Source organism: Prunus mume, linkage group LG2, assembly GCF_029339155.1.
Source record: "Prunus mume cultivar Tortuosa linkage group LG2, ASM2933915v1, whole genome shotgun sequence".
Classification (NCBI taxonomy): Eukaryota; Viridiplantae; Streptophyta; class Magnoliopsida; order Rosales; family Rosaceae; genus Prunus; species Prunus mume.
In genome coordinates, this window is record NC_142699.1 from 27081470 (window position 1) to 27097778 (window position 16309).

Here is a 16309-nt window from a genome sequence, read left to right on the forward strand (position 1 = left end):
AAATAAATAAGGGCATTTTTGTCCATTTTTGCTTATTTTAAAATTTTTCTCTCTCCTTTTGCTTTTTCCAAAATGTCCCTAAATTCTTATATGAACTCAAAACTCCAAGAAACTAGCCCATGAGTTCTAACTCAAATATTGGTGCTATTTGTTTTATGACGGCTTTAGTTGGTTGAGCTTTAAAACATGTCCCATATGCACATGTTATGTTTATGTGTTTATATGAGAATTTTGATTAGCATGCCAATTGACAAATTCGAGTGTAATGGCATGGTGCTCTAAATGAAGATTTTATAAGCATTTTGCCTGAAATGAAAACATGACTGTACATTAAAATCTTTTGCCCACCCATCTTGACCAATGTATACTGAAAGTTCCAAATCATGTATACTAAACCCTATATGAACTGAGATTGATGTACTAAATTTCCCAACTTGATCACTGTAATCACAATTCTCAAGCAAAGTTCTAAGTGTTTTTTTCTTTCTTCCTGATCTGATAAGCAGAACTTTTAGCCATACAGCCCAGGAATAATAGATGTAGATGATCTTGAATAACGTTCAAGGAGTGACAAGACCCTGGCAGCCTTCCTCCTATGACGACCATCCTCATGAAAATTACTGCCAGTTAGACCAGCAAGACTTAATCTGGCAGTTGATCCGTAAAATTCAACCATCTCCTTTGACAAGAAAACCTTTTCAAGTAGACTCAATGCCTCTTCCTTGAGAGAATCTGTTCCCCAATTCAAGATCTCCAATGTAGGCTTTATGGCATCAGCCTCATGCAAGACATTGGCTCCTCTTTGAGGAGAGGCTTCAAGAACCAATGTGGAGAGAGTTTGAATTGCTTCAATGGCAGTTTCGTAAACCTCCCCGGATAAGAGCCTTACCAAGTCAGGCAAAGCTTTTGCTTCCAATACACAAAATGTGGAAGTGACACTGCAGGTGCCACCATGTGCTTGGCAAACAGGAGCACCCGATGGCTTGAAACACCAGCATCCGGATGGTTTGGACACAACAGCGAGCTTTTGACTGCTTGTGGAAAGATTCCCAATCAGAGCTGCAGCTCTTGCCTTTGCAGTCACTGAGCTGGACCTGAGAAAGTTTACAAGCAAAGGGTATGCTCCTCCTTCAACCAGTATACGCTGCGACTCCAGGTTTGTGGGATCTGTGAACCTAAAAAGAGCACTTAGAGCATTTTCTTTTGCTTTCATGGTCCCTGTTCTTAAAATATTTATGATTGCAGTATGACCATCCAATTCAATTAACTTCGTAGTTAGTGATTTTTCTGATTTCGGCAGATTAGCCAATATGCCAGCAGCAGCCATCTGTACATCATCCTTGTCATCATTCTCAAGAAACCCCACCAAAACCTCCAGCCTTCTTGGCTTGAGAAGGTACTCAACAACACCCTCAGGCTCGTGCTGGGAGAAGAGGAAAAGCAAACTTATTGCAATCTCTCGAATCTCAGAGTCGGAGTCATCAAGAAGAGGAAGGACCAGTGATATGGCATCGCCAGTGACAACCGCCTTTTTAACCAACCCTGCATCAAACTTGCAGATTCCAAGTAGTGTGCGCAAGGAAGGCCTCCGGACATTGTAGGCCAATTTGGGATTCTGCTGTAACGCAATCAAATTGGTGACAATTGGCTCTAACTCGAGTTGGCTCCCATTTTCATCAACAAAGAATTTAACCCCATCAGCATCAGAAGCGAATTTTTCCAGGATTTCATAACATTTAACAACAATGATTGAGCGAACATGGGGAGAGAACGCTAGTTTTAGAACAAGATGAACCCCACCAGAAGCTGCAACCAGCTCTTTGTTGGTATTGCAACTTGACAATTCAGCCAAGGCAGATAAGGACAACTGTTTTGCTTCAATATTGCCAGATGCCATTTCAAGCAAAGGAGGTATAACCCCTTCCTCACCGAGGAGCTTCAAATTTGAGTCGACCAATTCCATGTTAACAAGTGTTCTCACCATTGATAACCTTGAAGTTTCAGGCCCTGAAAAAATTTAGAATGACAAATTGTATCAACTAATCTTTGTTAAAAGGATTATAGGCAATTCAGAATTACAGCTTTATTTCATGCAGAGGACATGACATATCTCATTTAAACACTAGAGAATGAGACTAATTGTTAAAACATCTGGCCATACACTCACACATAAAGGAAAAGCTACTAGCATATCTGACTATCATGGAATGGAGTGAATCCACGGTGTCCTAATAGGCTTGTAAATAAGCACACTGACTAGTAGATTTCCTCAATATCTTTTTTCCCCTCGAATTCAGTTACTGTTTCTGGTAAGAACAATGTAGTAAAAGGAATTTGCGATCTACTGATTACATCCCTCTTTTCATTCTTTTATGTGACTGAAGGAATTGAATATAAAGAAATTTTATAGTCCTAGTAAATGAATCCTCTTACCATGAACTATGCGATCAATAAGTGGCTTATACCAGCCAGACTTAGCTGCACAAGAAATGTTTTCCTCATCTATGTCAAAAAGTTTCATCAAGATTTTCTCCGCAATCTCAGCTGACTCCCTCACAGTACCCTTTAAAAGGGTATAAACGAGGAAAAGAATTGCACTGCCCTGTTCAGAGAGTTTCCTGCAGACAGACAAATTCCAACCAGATCTGTCTTGCAACAATTCATATAGCAATTCAATTGCAGCCTTTGAGATGCTTGAGTCACGGCCTAAGCAGGGAACAATGTGATCCCACCCCTGGGATTCAACCACTTTTTCCTAAAAGATTTTTTTCAAAAGAGATTTAGAATACTCCAAAACGTTTCGTATATTTTCAGGACATAAAAAAGAACAATGAAACTTTTTATTTTTTAGTAAGGTCAACAAGAAAATTGAATCATCAAGTAATTTTTTTTAAGGGTTGCATTCGTTTTCAGAAGGATTAGAAACATGAAATTCTACAACAACCGTAAAACAATTCATAGCTTCGTAAAACTATGCAATAATAGATTGTATACTCAACAAATTCAAATCATGGGAGGAAAATTAAAAGAATCAAAGAAAGGGGATCTTTCTTAGTTTGGTTTTTTTTTTCTTCCATGTATACAAAGAGTACCAAAGATGCTTACCTTGTTTCTTGCATGCCCTTCTACAATATCCTTTAAGGTGATCAAAATTTTCCTCTTCACATCTCTGTTGTGAGAGTTTCCAAGGATAGAGATTATAATATCAGTGAGCCCTTCAATCATAATCCAGTCCTTGTTAATAGAATTCTCTCGCATAAGATCTTGCATTTGGCTTAAGGCATCTAACATGGACGTCTCAACACCTGATAACAGCTTTGCCTTGGAAGATCTTATCTTGAGGCAGTAATTAAGTTCTCGCCACTCTTCTATTGATTGCCTCAATGGAAGGTTACTTCTCCATAAAGTATCTTCAAGAACCTCATGTGTTTCTGGGTCAGTTCTCTTTCCACTGTCAAACCAAGCTATGATGGCGCCTCTCTCACATGTAGTACCAGTGCAAAGGCTGACTGGTTCAACCATCACAGTTCCTTTTATACAGCAAATAAAAGGCTTGAGCGGTTGAATATACTCTTCGCTCGTGTCATATCTCTCTATGGCCTGAACACGCTGCTTGTATTGCTTCTTGACTTCTTCATAATCCCTTGCAGCATCAGCTCGAGAGAGCAGCTCAATAATCTGCTCTAAGAAGAAAACTTCAGCTCTTTCCTTCCTGCTGGCAGCTTCTTCTTTCTCCTTTCTGAAATCTGCTAGCTCTTTGCTTATCTCTGAGGGTTCTAAAGGCACTCCAACTGCCATAGCTATTTCTGCAAGCATGTCATTTGCAAAACCCTGGTCAAGGGTCTGATCTTTAAGACCCTTGTTTAGCTTGTCAAAAACTTGGAGCTGAGACTGGGAAGCCTCAAATTCCACTCTTTGCATCTCATTCTGTAACCTATTCACCTGATCAGATATCCCTGATAAAACTTCAGTATTTGCCAGGGATAGAGCAGCCAATGACCTACCAATATCCCTGGTAACGTCTTGTACCTCCTTGACTATGTGTCGGCACTTGACAAGCAAGTAGAAACGAGCTCGATTTTTGTACTTCTCAACCAGACTGTTAGCCCTTTTAACATCTGTTTCAAGGGACTCCAAAGCAAGCCTAGCAGCTTGAGAATCATTCAGTTCTTGATGCTGCAATTCTTTTAAGACCAGTTCAATGTCAAACAAGTGCTTTGACAGGACCTTGAAACTCTCTTTTTCGAAAACATCTTTAGCAGCATTAGCTGTTTTAATGACCTGGTTTGTTAGCACGGCCAAGATGGTCCCAATAGGTATAAGCTCCAATGCCATTCTAATATTCTCTGCCAAATCCTTTATTAGAACAGAAGGAAGATTTCACCTACTGCCTATAAAATGAAGACTAAATCAGTTAAGCGTATTCCCTGGTTGAAGCACTTTCCTATTTTTATTGCCCCTTCTGACCATCGAACATCTAGCTATAAAGACAGAAAAACGAAGAATCAGCTTAATCCAGTAAAAGGGGATGGAGAAGAGAAGAAAGAGATTACTTTAACAAAGCGAAGAAGATGAAATTGTACAAATTTAGAGCAAATTATAGATAATAATCTCGTTCATAAATAAAGACACAACTCTTCATGTATATCCTCTATATTGCTACAAATTTCGGGAGGGAAGAGTTAACAAATCTTTCATCTCTTTTGGGAAAACACACACACACACACACCCCAATCAGCATACTAATTGGTGAAGGACAGAAATTTAAAACACAATCCAAACTGCAATGCACAAGCAATCTTTCAATTTTAAGCTCTGTTAAATCGAAGGAAACTAAAACAAAAATCTGTTCTCAAACAACTACGAAAGCATGAACAAACAAAACCCAGAAGTTCAATGATTTATAAAATTAAAGTTAAAATTAATCATAGTGAGAAAACCAAAATGCCTGGTTAAATCACTGATAAAAGGTATAAGAAAATCAGAGATAAATAATTCCTTGCTCAGACCCCTGCAACAGAAGGAAAAAGTGGGAAATCGGCTAAGCCAGAAAATGCATCTGTGGGTCAGCTCAGGCTAGTTTTCCATCAATGAAGAAACAAAAACCACATAGATTGTAAAACTGGAAAGTACTCTTTTGGCTTATGTTTCTCTCACAGGGTTTTTCGGCAGACAAACATAGAAAGAAGCAAGAAAAGTAAAAACATGAACAACCCAGAACAAGTACGGAATTTAGGTACCTGCCAAAAGAGTTCGTCATTACACTTTTATGAGCTACATGCCCTCTTTGGTTTATATCTTGATGGAGCAAAGTGCTCGTAAATGATCAAAGCTTTTGCCCCAGTCAGTGCGGCCAGGACGACCACCAGGGAACACAAGAAGAAGACTTGAGTAAGTCAATAAAGATTCGTTCTGTGGCTCGATAATATTATCATTAATTTCAGAGTAATTAATTCAGACGCGGTGTGGAAATTTGTGTTTTTGACTAGTGACCACTGTTCATTTGAACATAATACCAATAAATACTGCATTTCATGAAAGAGCAAGGAAAATTCCACGTACTTACGAAAAGAGTATTACAATGTAACTTTGCGTTTACAATTTGATATCCGACATCAAATCATTGATAGAAACACCAACTAACTCTTAGTTTAGTAATACTTTTTTTACAAATTTATAAATAAGCGTCGTATTTATAAATATTTATAAAACAGCAAAATTAATCAAAGTCAACTTTTGGGTGTGTTTATAAATGTTTTGAGTGTGTGTAATGATGGGTTTTGGGTGTGTTTATAAAGTGTTTTGGGTGTTTTTTTATAATTTCAATCATTTTGGGTGTTTTAGTGAAACTCCCTACTTTTTTTTCTCAACAACATTATTTCGATATATACCAAGATCGAATTTTCCTCGCCATTTAATTAAAAATAAAAGTAGTCAGTATACATTTGTAGCTAGAAAAATATAGATTATGATATTTTATATCATTGTTGACTCTCTCCCACCAGTAGAATCACGACATTTGTCTATCAATGAACCAAGGTAATCTTTCCTAATGGTATGAGTGTCTAGTAGCTTTGCCTGGCCAGTAGGTTTTGATGTAGGAGGAGTTGGCTGAGGGCTCGTGGCTGCAGCCCATATTGAAAGGCCTACATCCATTTTTCATTTTTTATTGGCTTTTTATCACAAATGATCTTTGAGATTTATGAAATTATCACATTTCGTCCTTAACATTTTTTTGTGACACCAATAATCCTTAAGGTTATCCTCCACACATCAAAATGATCCATGTCGTTAGTTTCTGTCAAATTTTCTGTTAAATTATTAACATGGCACGTGTGTGGAGCCTAGAGCCACATGGTTTTAAATATAATATAATATTATTTTAATATTTTAAAATTTAAAATTCATTAAAAAAATAAATTAAAAGCAACTTAAATTGTTTGATATATTTTGAAATATCTTTCATGCTCTTTTCAAATAGAGAGAGAGAAAGAGAGAGAGAAGAGAGAGAGAGAGATTTAAAAATATACTAGCGTTTCACCCTCTTCCACGCATGCGTGAGGCTTTAAAAAAAAAAATTAGAATTAAAAAAGATAATGGATGGTTGTGTTCCATAAAAATAAAATTTATTATCTGATTTTTTTTTAATATGAAAAAGTGTGAATTTACCATATTATCCTCATTTAATTAATAATTTTAATTATTAATGTTTGCTAACCAACAACATTTTCTGGCATTTTAATGTTTCACCATTCTCTACATTTTGCTTTATATATATATATATATATATATATAGATAAAAAAAATATTTAAGTTGCTTTAAAATTATATTTTTTATAAATTTTAAGTTCTAAAAATATTAAAAATATATATTATATTATATTTAAAACTATGTGACGCTATACCATTGGATGTGTAGGCTTCACACATGTTCCACGTCATCAACTTAACAGAAAATCTGACAAAAACTAATGGCAAGAACCATTTTGATGCGTGAAGACTAACCTTAAAGACCATTAGTGTCACAAAAAACGTTAGGGATGAAAAGTGATAATTTCGAAAACCTCACAGACCATTTGTGATAAATAAATAAAAAAACCTTTTTTTATTTTTGGCATGAAGGCCTACATCCAATTTAGGGCAATAAAGATTTTTTTTTCAACACACCCAATTTACACATTCTATAATCTTAAAAATAAGCCTAACCAAAATCATCACTGCCTCCAATATAAATTTTTTTTTTTTTTAACGAACAGTTCTTTAATACAAACCATATTCTATTTTAATATAATCTAAACTAGGTGGGATTCAAACTCGAGTGCACAGCCAACTTGACTAAGCTCATGTCTACCCAATATCAATAGTTTTTAATGAACAGCTAAGGCATGAAATTTAACAGTAAATCCAGATATTCAACCTTCCAGCTTCACTCAAGCACAACCCAGAAAAGCAAACCAAAAGAACTCATTTTCAAGTAGATTCCAGCTCCACAAAGAACACGAAAATGAAAGTTCAATAGTACATGAGGAATATTGTATATGTTTGGTCACTTTCAAATCCATCCATGGTTTATCACAACATATAATTTACATCCTGAGTCACAAAAGCTCGTTCGTCCTCCACACACAGCATGAAATGGGCAAAGTGGATTTGAAATTTTAAGTAGTATTTACAAGGCCACACTAGAACTTGAAATAAAACCCACTTGGCCTCACCATTATTTCGACTGAAATCTAAATGCAAAACACAGCATTTTTTCGTTTTCTCTATAGCAGGCACTTACAAGTTACAAAAGAAAAGAACCCCAAACAAAGCATCAACGGGCATTGTTCTTCCTAGCTAGTTCTCGCGCCATCTCTCTCATTTCCTCTGGTGACGGAGGTCTCGGCGCTTCAGGTGGATACACAACATAAGAATGCTGCAGACCAAAACCTAATAGCTCAGATCATATCAAAATCTATACAAGCAAAGCAAGCCCCTTTATGCCATGAACTAGAATATCACATCCATTCCCTCTCGGCTAAATTAAACCACACCATAAATTTCAAAACCAATAAACCCGCATCACATTTCAAGCAAACTTTTCAGTATCTAACAGATTCTACCCACAATATCACCTCAACTTCAAAGGGTTCAATTGAATCACTGCAACATGCTAGATTAATAAAACCCACATCAGAATTCAAGCAAATTTTTCAATATGAAACAGATTTTTCCCATAATGATACTGCAATTTCAGATCTACTCTTACCTCAACTTCGAACAATTTAAATTCACAGCTTGCTCCGTTATACATAAAAAAGCTAATACTAATACAAAACCAGTAACAGAGAGAGAGAGAGAGAGAGAGAGAGATTACGTTTCCCATGAATCTCTGGAGATTCGTAGTGTTGTTGGCGAAGGTGTACATAAGAACGATGGGGACGGAGACGTAGAGCCCAAACTTTGCGATCTCTAGAATTCCCTTTGAAGTTCCCAGAGAAGACATGTTCCCTAATCAATCAAAGGCCACTCTCACTGTTCGGTAACTGAAGTTTCAGCTCACAAACCCTAGAAAAATGTTCCACCTTCTCTCGCAGAGAGCCGAGAGAAGAGAGGGATTTAGAGGGTGAAGTGTGCGGATGAGGGACTTGATACGTGGAACGATTTTGTGAGCTACGAGTCAGTGTTTGTAGAATTGGGCCTGGCCTGTTTCGTTTCGTCTTTCTGTGGGCTTTGCAATTTTAATTTTAAAAACATTAATATTGAAGTCTCCCAAACCAAAGCCTGCAAGTCAAATTCAGGCCCCAATTTGACATACAAATCAAGAGCCCACATTTGAATATTGTTTGAAAATAAAAATTAAAGAACCCTAGTGAGAAATATCATACCACAAAGAGCTTGTGGGGGAGAGGAATCGTGCGGATATGTGAGAAAGAAGATGAAGGATAATTAATGTAAATTGTTTAAAGTTAACAGGGACATTGTAGGGATTTTTAAAAAAATCATTAAACAATATCAGCTCTCATTCCGCTTTTCGCAAAAGTGGAAATGCAAAGTTGTCATTGAGCTGATTCTCCAAATGGATGTGACTTACAATGATTTCTCATAATTTTTTTTTTAATCCTTCTTTACCAAATGGTAAGTTTTTGGTCTTCAAGCAAATGATGTAAAGAAAAGTACGGGTGTGTTGAAAAGAATCTTTATCGTCCTAAATTGGATGTAGGCCTTTCAATATGGGTTGCAGCCACTAGCCCTCATCCACCGTCACCTCACCACTCCCAGCCGCTCTCACCATGACCCGTTCTTTTGTTGGAGTTGGCAAATCCCTTCGAGTAGTCAAAGTCCTCCACAGAGATCTTAGCTTGGATTTTAGCGATGCGCGATTCGCCCACATCAAATCCGTTGTTGAAGTTGGAATTGGAATATCCCCTCAACTGATGACCGCCCTTCGCTCTGATTTCAACGTCGCCACCCCGAATTCCGATAGATTTGGGGTTGGAATTTTTAAGATAGGATTTGGGGTTGATTTCATTGTCCCCACCCCTAAACCCTACACAGCCTTGGTTGCAAAAGTTGGTTTGATCTTGATTCGACGTCATTATCTCTCTCAATGATTAGTTTTTAGGTTATGGTGTGTGTTTGCTCTGATGATCAACTCATTGCCTCATGGTTGGTCTCCTTTTATACTTGTTGCTTGCATGGGCAAAAGTAGAAGATATTTTATAACGGCCGATACCCTGAGCATAATAAAGATTCTATATTGATCAAATTCTATACATTTTATCTTCTAGGAATAATATTCTACAGTGAGAGACAATACAGTCGTAGTGGCCTTTCTTGTTAGAGGATCTTTTTAACTTCTTTCACAAACACTTGCAATACATATAATATTCCTCACTCAAGTTATTGATGACCCTATATGTACAGTCAGCAGGCTTCACATGTATTTCACGTGTTAGTTATTAGAAACTGGTAAGAGTTTGTTAGTTTGTTAATAGCTTACTTAAGCTTTTAGTAAGCATACTATAAGTATGCTAATGTATACTGTAATTCATTCTTAACAAATATGAAAATCAGAATATACTTCTTCATCTTTGATTTCTCTCTGCCTTTTCTCTACTTTCTTTAGCTTCCTTCAATTCTAGTCTCTGTGAAATATCTGATCCGGCATCAGTTACTACTGTCAAACCTCAGTAATGGGTTAGCTAATCTTTAACAAGGAAGTCAAGGCTTGTTTTGTAAGGTTTTTTTTTTTTTTTTTTCCAAATAATGAAGAAGGGAAGGGAGCTCTTCTAACGGTGAGAAGAGCAATGGAACTTGGTTGATAGCTTGAAAGATGGATGGTGGGAAGTCTAACCAGTAATTCCTATAACTTCAAGGACAGTCCATTCTTATGATATTGCACGTTTAAAAAAGTTGAAAGCAATATTAATTGAATTGGATAAGGATAATGAAGTTGACATAGCTTTTCAGAGACAGATTCTATATTGATCATAATATTCACATAGTAAATTCGAATTCCATATATATGTAATATGAAGTTGATAAATCTTTCGGAAAGGATAGATCCATATCTAATATATTCCTCATTGAAGTTAATACTATAGGTCCCCAATACTGATGAGAATCTTTCTATCATATCAAGAATTCTCCACTTATTTCATGAGTTGTCCTTATATGGATGGTGGGAAGGTTAATTAGCTTTGTGAGTAGTTTCAAAATTCCTTGTCACACTCCAGATTCTAGATAGAGTAAAAGTTTGTGTTTCATGCCTGATGATAAAGTAAATAACAACTTAAAACCAAAAGATCAGCTTTCTTCTATATATATAAAGCAAAAGGCAGAGAATGGTGAAACATTCAAGATACCAGAAAATGCCCTTAGTTAATTCAAACATTAAAAATTAAAATTATTAATTAAATGAGGATCATATGGCAAATTCAGATTTTTTCATATTAAAAAATTTAAAAAAAACAAAATCAAATAATAGGTCCTACTTTTATGGAACAAAACTACCCATGTTGTCTTTTCTTAATTCTAAAAATAAAAAGAAAAAAGAAAAAAGAAAACCAATTGCAATATGCGTGAGCATGTGCTAAGAGGCTAGTAGAGAATAACCAAAAACATATATATAAAAAACATGATATACACTTATGCTATAACTTCAGCTCACCTAACCCATTAGAGAAAATGTCCCATATTGGAAAACTAACAAACCTTGAAAGGATTTATAAGGAGTTGAACTACTCGCTATTGCCAATTGATTTTGGGGTGGAAGAAGGATTAGACACTTGAAATTCTACAATTGTCAACAAATTCATAGCTTTGTCCAACCATGCAATAATAGATTGTATACTCAACAAACTCAAATAGAGGGAGGAAAATTAAAAGAATTAAAGGAAGGGAATCTTTTTAGTTCGGATTTCTAATATTCACTTCTTCTTCTTTTACTCTATATATACAAAGAGTACCGAAGATGCTTACCTTGTTTCTTGCATGCCCTTCTACAATATCCTTTAAGGTGATCAAAATCTTCCTCTTGACATCTCTGTTTTGAGATTTCCAAGGACAGAGATTATAATATCGGTGAGCCCCTCAATGGAGATCCAATCCTTTTTAATAGAATTCTCTCGCATAACATTTTGCATTTGGCTTAAGGCATCTAACATGTACGTCTCAAAACCTGATAACAACTTTGCCTTGGAAGATCTTATCTTGAGGCAGTAATTAATTTCTCTCCACTCTTCTATTGATTGCCTCAATGGAAGGTTACCCCTCCATGAAATATCTTCAAGAACCTCATGTGTTTCGACGGCTAACTAATTTGATCCAACGATTAAGAGATAGGAATGACCATATATAAGGCCCTTACTATAGAATTCTTGCCCTCAACCAACTACTCCTATATCAAAACCTACTGCCTAGGCAAAGCCCCCTCAGACTATTAGGAAAGATGCCTTTGGTTCATTGCTAAACAAATGTCACAATTTCTTCTGGTGGGCGGGAGAGAGTCAACAACGATATAAAAGATCCTTATCTACATTTTTCTAGCTACAAATGTATACTAACTTTTTATTTTTAATGAAATCGCGAGGGAAATTCGATCTTGGGATATGTCAAAATAATATTATTAAGACCTAGTTGGTATTGACTATTTGATGTTAGATGTCAAATTATAAACGCAAAGTTACATTGTGTACTCTTATTAAGTACGTGGAATGTACATTGTGACTTTATGCAACCTACCTTGGGTAGTGGTTTGGAGCAATTAAGTCCTAACATTTATGCAGTGTGCGTGAACTTAATATATTATTGCTCCTAGAAAAGGTCCTTTAAAAAAATAAATTCCTAACCAAAATCATTATTGCATCCAATATAAATAGTTTTTAATCAACCGTTAAAGCACAGTAAAGCCAGATATTGAAATCCACCTTGCTACTTTTACATACTCACTCAAGCACAACAAGAGATATCGAAACATACTAACATGTTTGGCCACTTTTCAAATACATCCACGCTTTTATGATATTAAAACAAACATAATTTACATTGCATCCTTTGTCACAAAGAATCTCATATTATACTCAGCCAAAATAATGTAACATGTAGGATAAACTAATAAACTTCTTATTTTGTTTGTATATGTTATAAATTAAGTTAATTTTTTCAATAATCTCTAATCTTAATTTGGGATAGAAGTCATACATTTTGATAAGATTTTTTTTTTTAAGACTTAGAAAAAAATATTAAAAAATATTTCTATAAAAAATAAAAATAAAGCCTAGCATGTTAGGCCCATGGTAGTCCTCCCCTGCCAATTAGGCCCGTCTAGGCCCAACCGGCCTTTTAAACCTTGGTCCAGCCAATCCCGTATCTAACTAGAACCCAAAAATTTGGATCAGTCTGACGAACTATACCTCGAGGATAGGTGCGCATTGGGATAGGAAAACCAACACCGAACTGAATCGAATAGAAAAAACCGAGAAAAAATCGGTTGACTAAAAAGTCAACAAGCCGACACCGAACCAGACGGGACCGGTTTGAACCGATTCTGGTTCCAGTTTGACATTTTACGAGATTGACTGGACCAAACCAGACCGAACCAATGTATTAATTAATTATTTATTTATTTTAAAATATCTCATACTTAAGCCCAATTTTCCTTAACCCAAATAAAAAGCCGAACTTAAAGCCCATATACCTTTTTATTTTCAAAGCCCATTCCATAACCCTACTTCACCTCTCTGTTCTATTTTTCCCTTAACCCGAAGCCAGTCTCTTGTCTTTTCAGTCTTTCTTTTTCTTGTTATCCCTTTCTCTCTCCCCACCTTTCCCTATTCTTTTCTTTTATTTATTCTTCTTCTCTATGACTTCTCCCTTTCTCTCCCCTCCTTTTCCTTCCCTTTCCTTTCCCTTTCCTTTTCTTCTTTCTTCTTCTTCTCTGATACTTCTTTCTCTCTCCTCTTTTTCTTTTCTTCTTTTTTCTTCTTCTTTGCGACTTCTCTCTGTCCCCCGTTCCTTTTTTTTTTTTTTCTTCTTCTCTGCGACTTCACTCTCTCTTTCTCTATGCATTTTTTTTTTTTTAAATTCCTTCTCTGCAACTTCACTCTCTCTCTCTTTGATCTGATGAAGAGGATGAAAGAGATTCTTGCAATGGAACCTTCTTCATTTGCTGGTAACAAAGATCCTAAGACTAGATTCAAGCATCAGAGTCTTATGCAAGGAGAAATCTAGTGTTGTATTCAATTTTTGTTGTTGTCGATTTCATTATATCTGGTGTGTTGTAATTTTTTTTTTGTCGATTTCATTAGATTTGGGTCTTGTTTATGATTTCTGGTTTACCTAGCATTGGATTGTTTAGGGTAATTTTGCTGCCGAGCGATCTGGTGTGTTGTAATTTTTTTTTGTCGATTTCATTAGATTTGGGTCTTGTTTATGATTTCTGGTTTACCTAGCATTGGATTGTTTAGGGTTATTTTGCTGCCGAGCGATCCGAGAAAGAAAGCAAAAATCAAATATGTTGGATCAATTTTTTTTGGGTTTCAGAGAAGTAAAAATTGCTTAACCATATTTAAGGTTTTATTTTTTTCCTTATTCTCTACTGATCTCCCCCTTTCTTTTGTTATTGTGTATGTGACTTGCCAGAGAACCGGCTCAAACCGAAAAATCGGACCGAAAATAGCCAGATTCTTGATTCGGTTTCTCTCCTATTTTCCTCAAAAATCAAACCGGACCGGATGAACAGATACTAATTCGATTTGGTGTGAGTTGCAAACCGGATTGAACTGGACCGTGCCCACCAATACCTCAGGATACTTAAAAATGTTTTTGGCACCCACTATACTATATTCTTCTATCGTGTTTAATTAATTTCTTTTTATGAGTACTTGTATTTGAACCCATTATTTATTTATTTATTTCCATCTTCATAGGATCCAAAGGGCTAAATAGCTCTTGTAAAGCAACCATTCCCCTTTTTTTTAGGGAGTTTTACTAAAACACCCAAAATGGGAGTTGAAATTATAAAAAAACTCAACATCCAAAACACTTTATAAACACACCCAAGACCTATCATTACACACTCAAAACCCATTTATAAACACACCCAAAAAATATACAATTGTTGACTTTGGGGTTGATTTTGGGTGTGTTTCTATGTTTAAATAGTGTTTGGGTTTTTTATAAATACATGTCTAGGATTGAGTTTATTTATAAATTTGTATATTTGTTATTTATATATATATATAAAAAAAGATTTTCTATAAAATAAAATACTGACATAATCTAAAAGTTAAATATTGACAAACAAAAAAATCTAAAAATCTAAAAATCTAAAAAGTTAAATGTTGAATTTGATATTTTATGTCAAGCTCCATTTATTTATTAGAACATTTACATAAAAACGTGGCCTATAGGCTATGGATAAGAAAGGAGCCTTAAATACCACATCAGCTCTTATTTTAGTGTAAGATATTTTACTACATACACACCTATTATTATGGCCTTGTTCAATTGCATGCTTGCAACGAGAGATTGCCATTACAGGATTACACACAGAGAGATAGTACCGACATTGTTGTCGAAAATTCGTTGCCTACCATTCTTTTTAGCGTGTCTTTTGTTGGCAAGTCCCTTCAAGTAGTCAACATCCTCCTCCGAGATCTTAGCTCCGATTTCAACGAGGCGTGGGTCGTTCTCATCAATTCTTTTGTTGGAGTTGGCAAATCCCTTCAAGTAGTCAAAGTCCTCCACAGAGATCTTACTTTGGATTTCAGCGATGCGCGATTTGTCCTTATCAAATTTGTTGTTGAAGTTGGAGTTGGAAGATCCCTCCACCTGAGGATCATCGTCCCCACCCCTAAACCCTAAACCGGGTTGATTTGACGTCATTGTCTCTCTCACTTATTAGTTTTTAGGTTATGGTGTGTGTTTGCTTTGATGATCAACTCATTGCCTCATGGTTAGTCTCCTTTTATGCATGCACAAAAACCAAAGATATTATAAAATACCCTGAACATAACAAAAATTCTATATTGATAAGATTTTATACATGTTATCTTCTTGGAATAATATTCTACCGTGAAAGACAGTACAGTCGTAGTGGCCTTTCTTGTTAGAGGATCTTTTTAACTTTTTTCAGGATTCTCAGGTCATACGGTCATAATGTAAAAGTGTCAAAAATTTTAAGGCTAAACTGTTAAAGCATTTGTAGAACAAATGAGTCATTTTCTATCCAATTATTATTTTTAAATGTAAAAATAATAATAAACTTTTTAAAAATAAAAAACACAAACACACACACTAATACTCTATAATGAACCCCAGCGGAAGAAGATTTTGTTTTTTTGGTTTTTTGGAGAACCTCTTTATAGATAAATTCATCACTATAATTTAAGATTTTGAGCTATCTCTTCTTCCTTTTCTTTCTATGTCTTTTAAGATTTCTAGATAATTGTTTCCTACGAATTATTTTTAATTTCCAAATAAAAATCTCAATAATCAAATCAACACATAATAAAATTAGAAACAATAATAATAAATCAACTTTTTAGAGCAATAATTTAATTAAAGGATCAAGGAACAATAAAACCTGGATTTGTGTGCTTGCTTGCTTAATGAAATGAACGTATTTTTGAGTTAGAGACTTAGACCAGCCCGTTGGCCAAAAAAATAAAAGACTTGGACATTGGCCTACTTTTTATTTTATTTTATTTTTTTAGTTTTTTTTTTGCTACAACTACATGCCCATCACTTCGTGCTTAGTGCTGCATCAGTATCTGGCCTACCACTTTCTATTTTTTAAGTTTTTTGTTGCAGCAAAGGCTGC

At 35.5% G+C, this 16309-nt stretch overlaps 2 protein-coding genes and 1 pseudogene across 3 annotated transcripts; all 3 read right to left on the reverse strand.

Moving 5' to 3' along the window:
- LOC148919937 (homeobox-DDT domain protein RLT3-like) overlaps positions 1 to 16309 on the reverse strand; it is a 77710-nt pseudogene that overhangs the window by 24863 nt on the left and 36538 nt on the right.
- LOC148919939 (U-box domain-containing protein 44-like) lies at positions 275 to 5534 on the reverse strand. Of its 2 annotated transcripts, none has more exons than XM_089047189.1 (4): positions 5241 to 5534; positions 3106 to 4481; positions 2434 to 2755; positions 275 to 2007 (listed from the first exon to the last, which is right to left on the reverse strand). In XM_089047189.1, the coding sequence occupies exons 2-4, from the start codon at positions 4333 to 4335 to the stop codon at positions 512 to 514; spliced, it is 3048 nt and encodes a 1015-aa protein (XP_088903315.1). In that variant the 5' UTR covers positions 4336 to 4481; positions 5241 to 5534; the 3' UTR covers positions 275 to 511. The 2 variants fall into 2 exon arrangements, with proteins under 2 accessions (XP_088903315.1, XP_088903316.1); XM_089047190.1 differs by having other exon boundaries at positions 3106 to 4477; positions 5241 to 5403.
- LOC148919940 (uncharacterized) lies at positions 7449 to 8629 on the reverse strand. The gene is made up of 2 exons (XM_089047193.1): positions 8360 to 8629; positions 7449 to 7918 (listed from the first exon to the last, which is right to left on the reverse strand). Exons 1-2 carry the CDS (start codon positions 8486 to 8488, stop codon positions 7817 to 7819), a joined length of 231 nt encoding a protein of 76 aa, XP_088903319.1. The 5' UTR covers positions 8489 to 8629; the 3' UTR covers positions 7449 to 7816.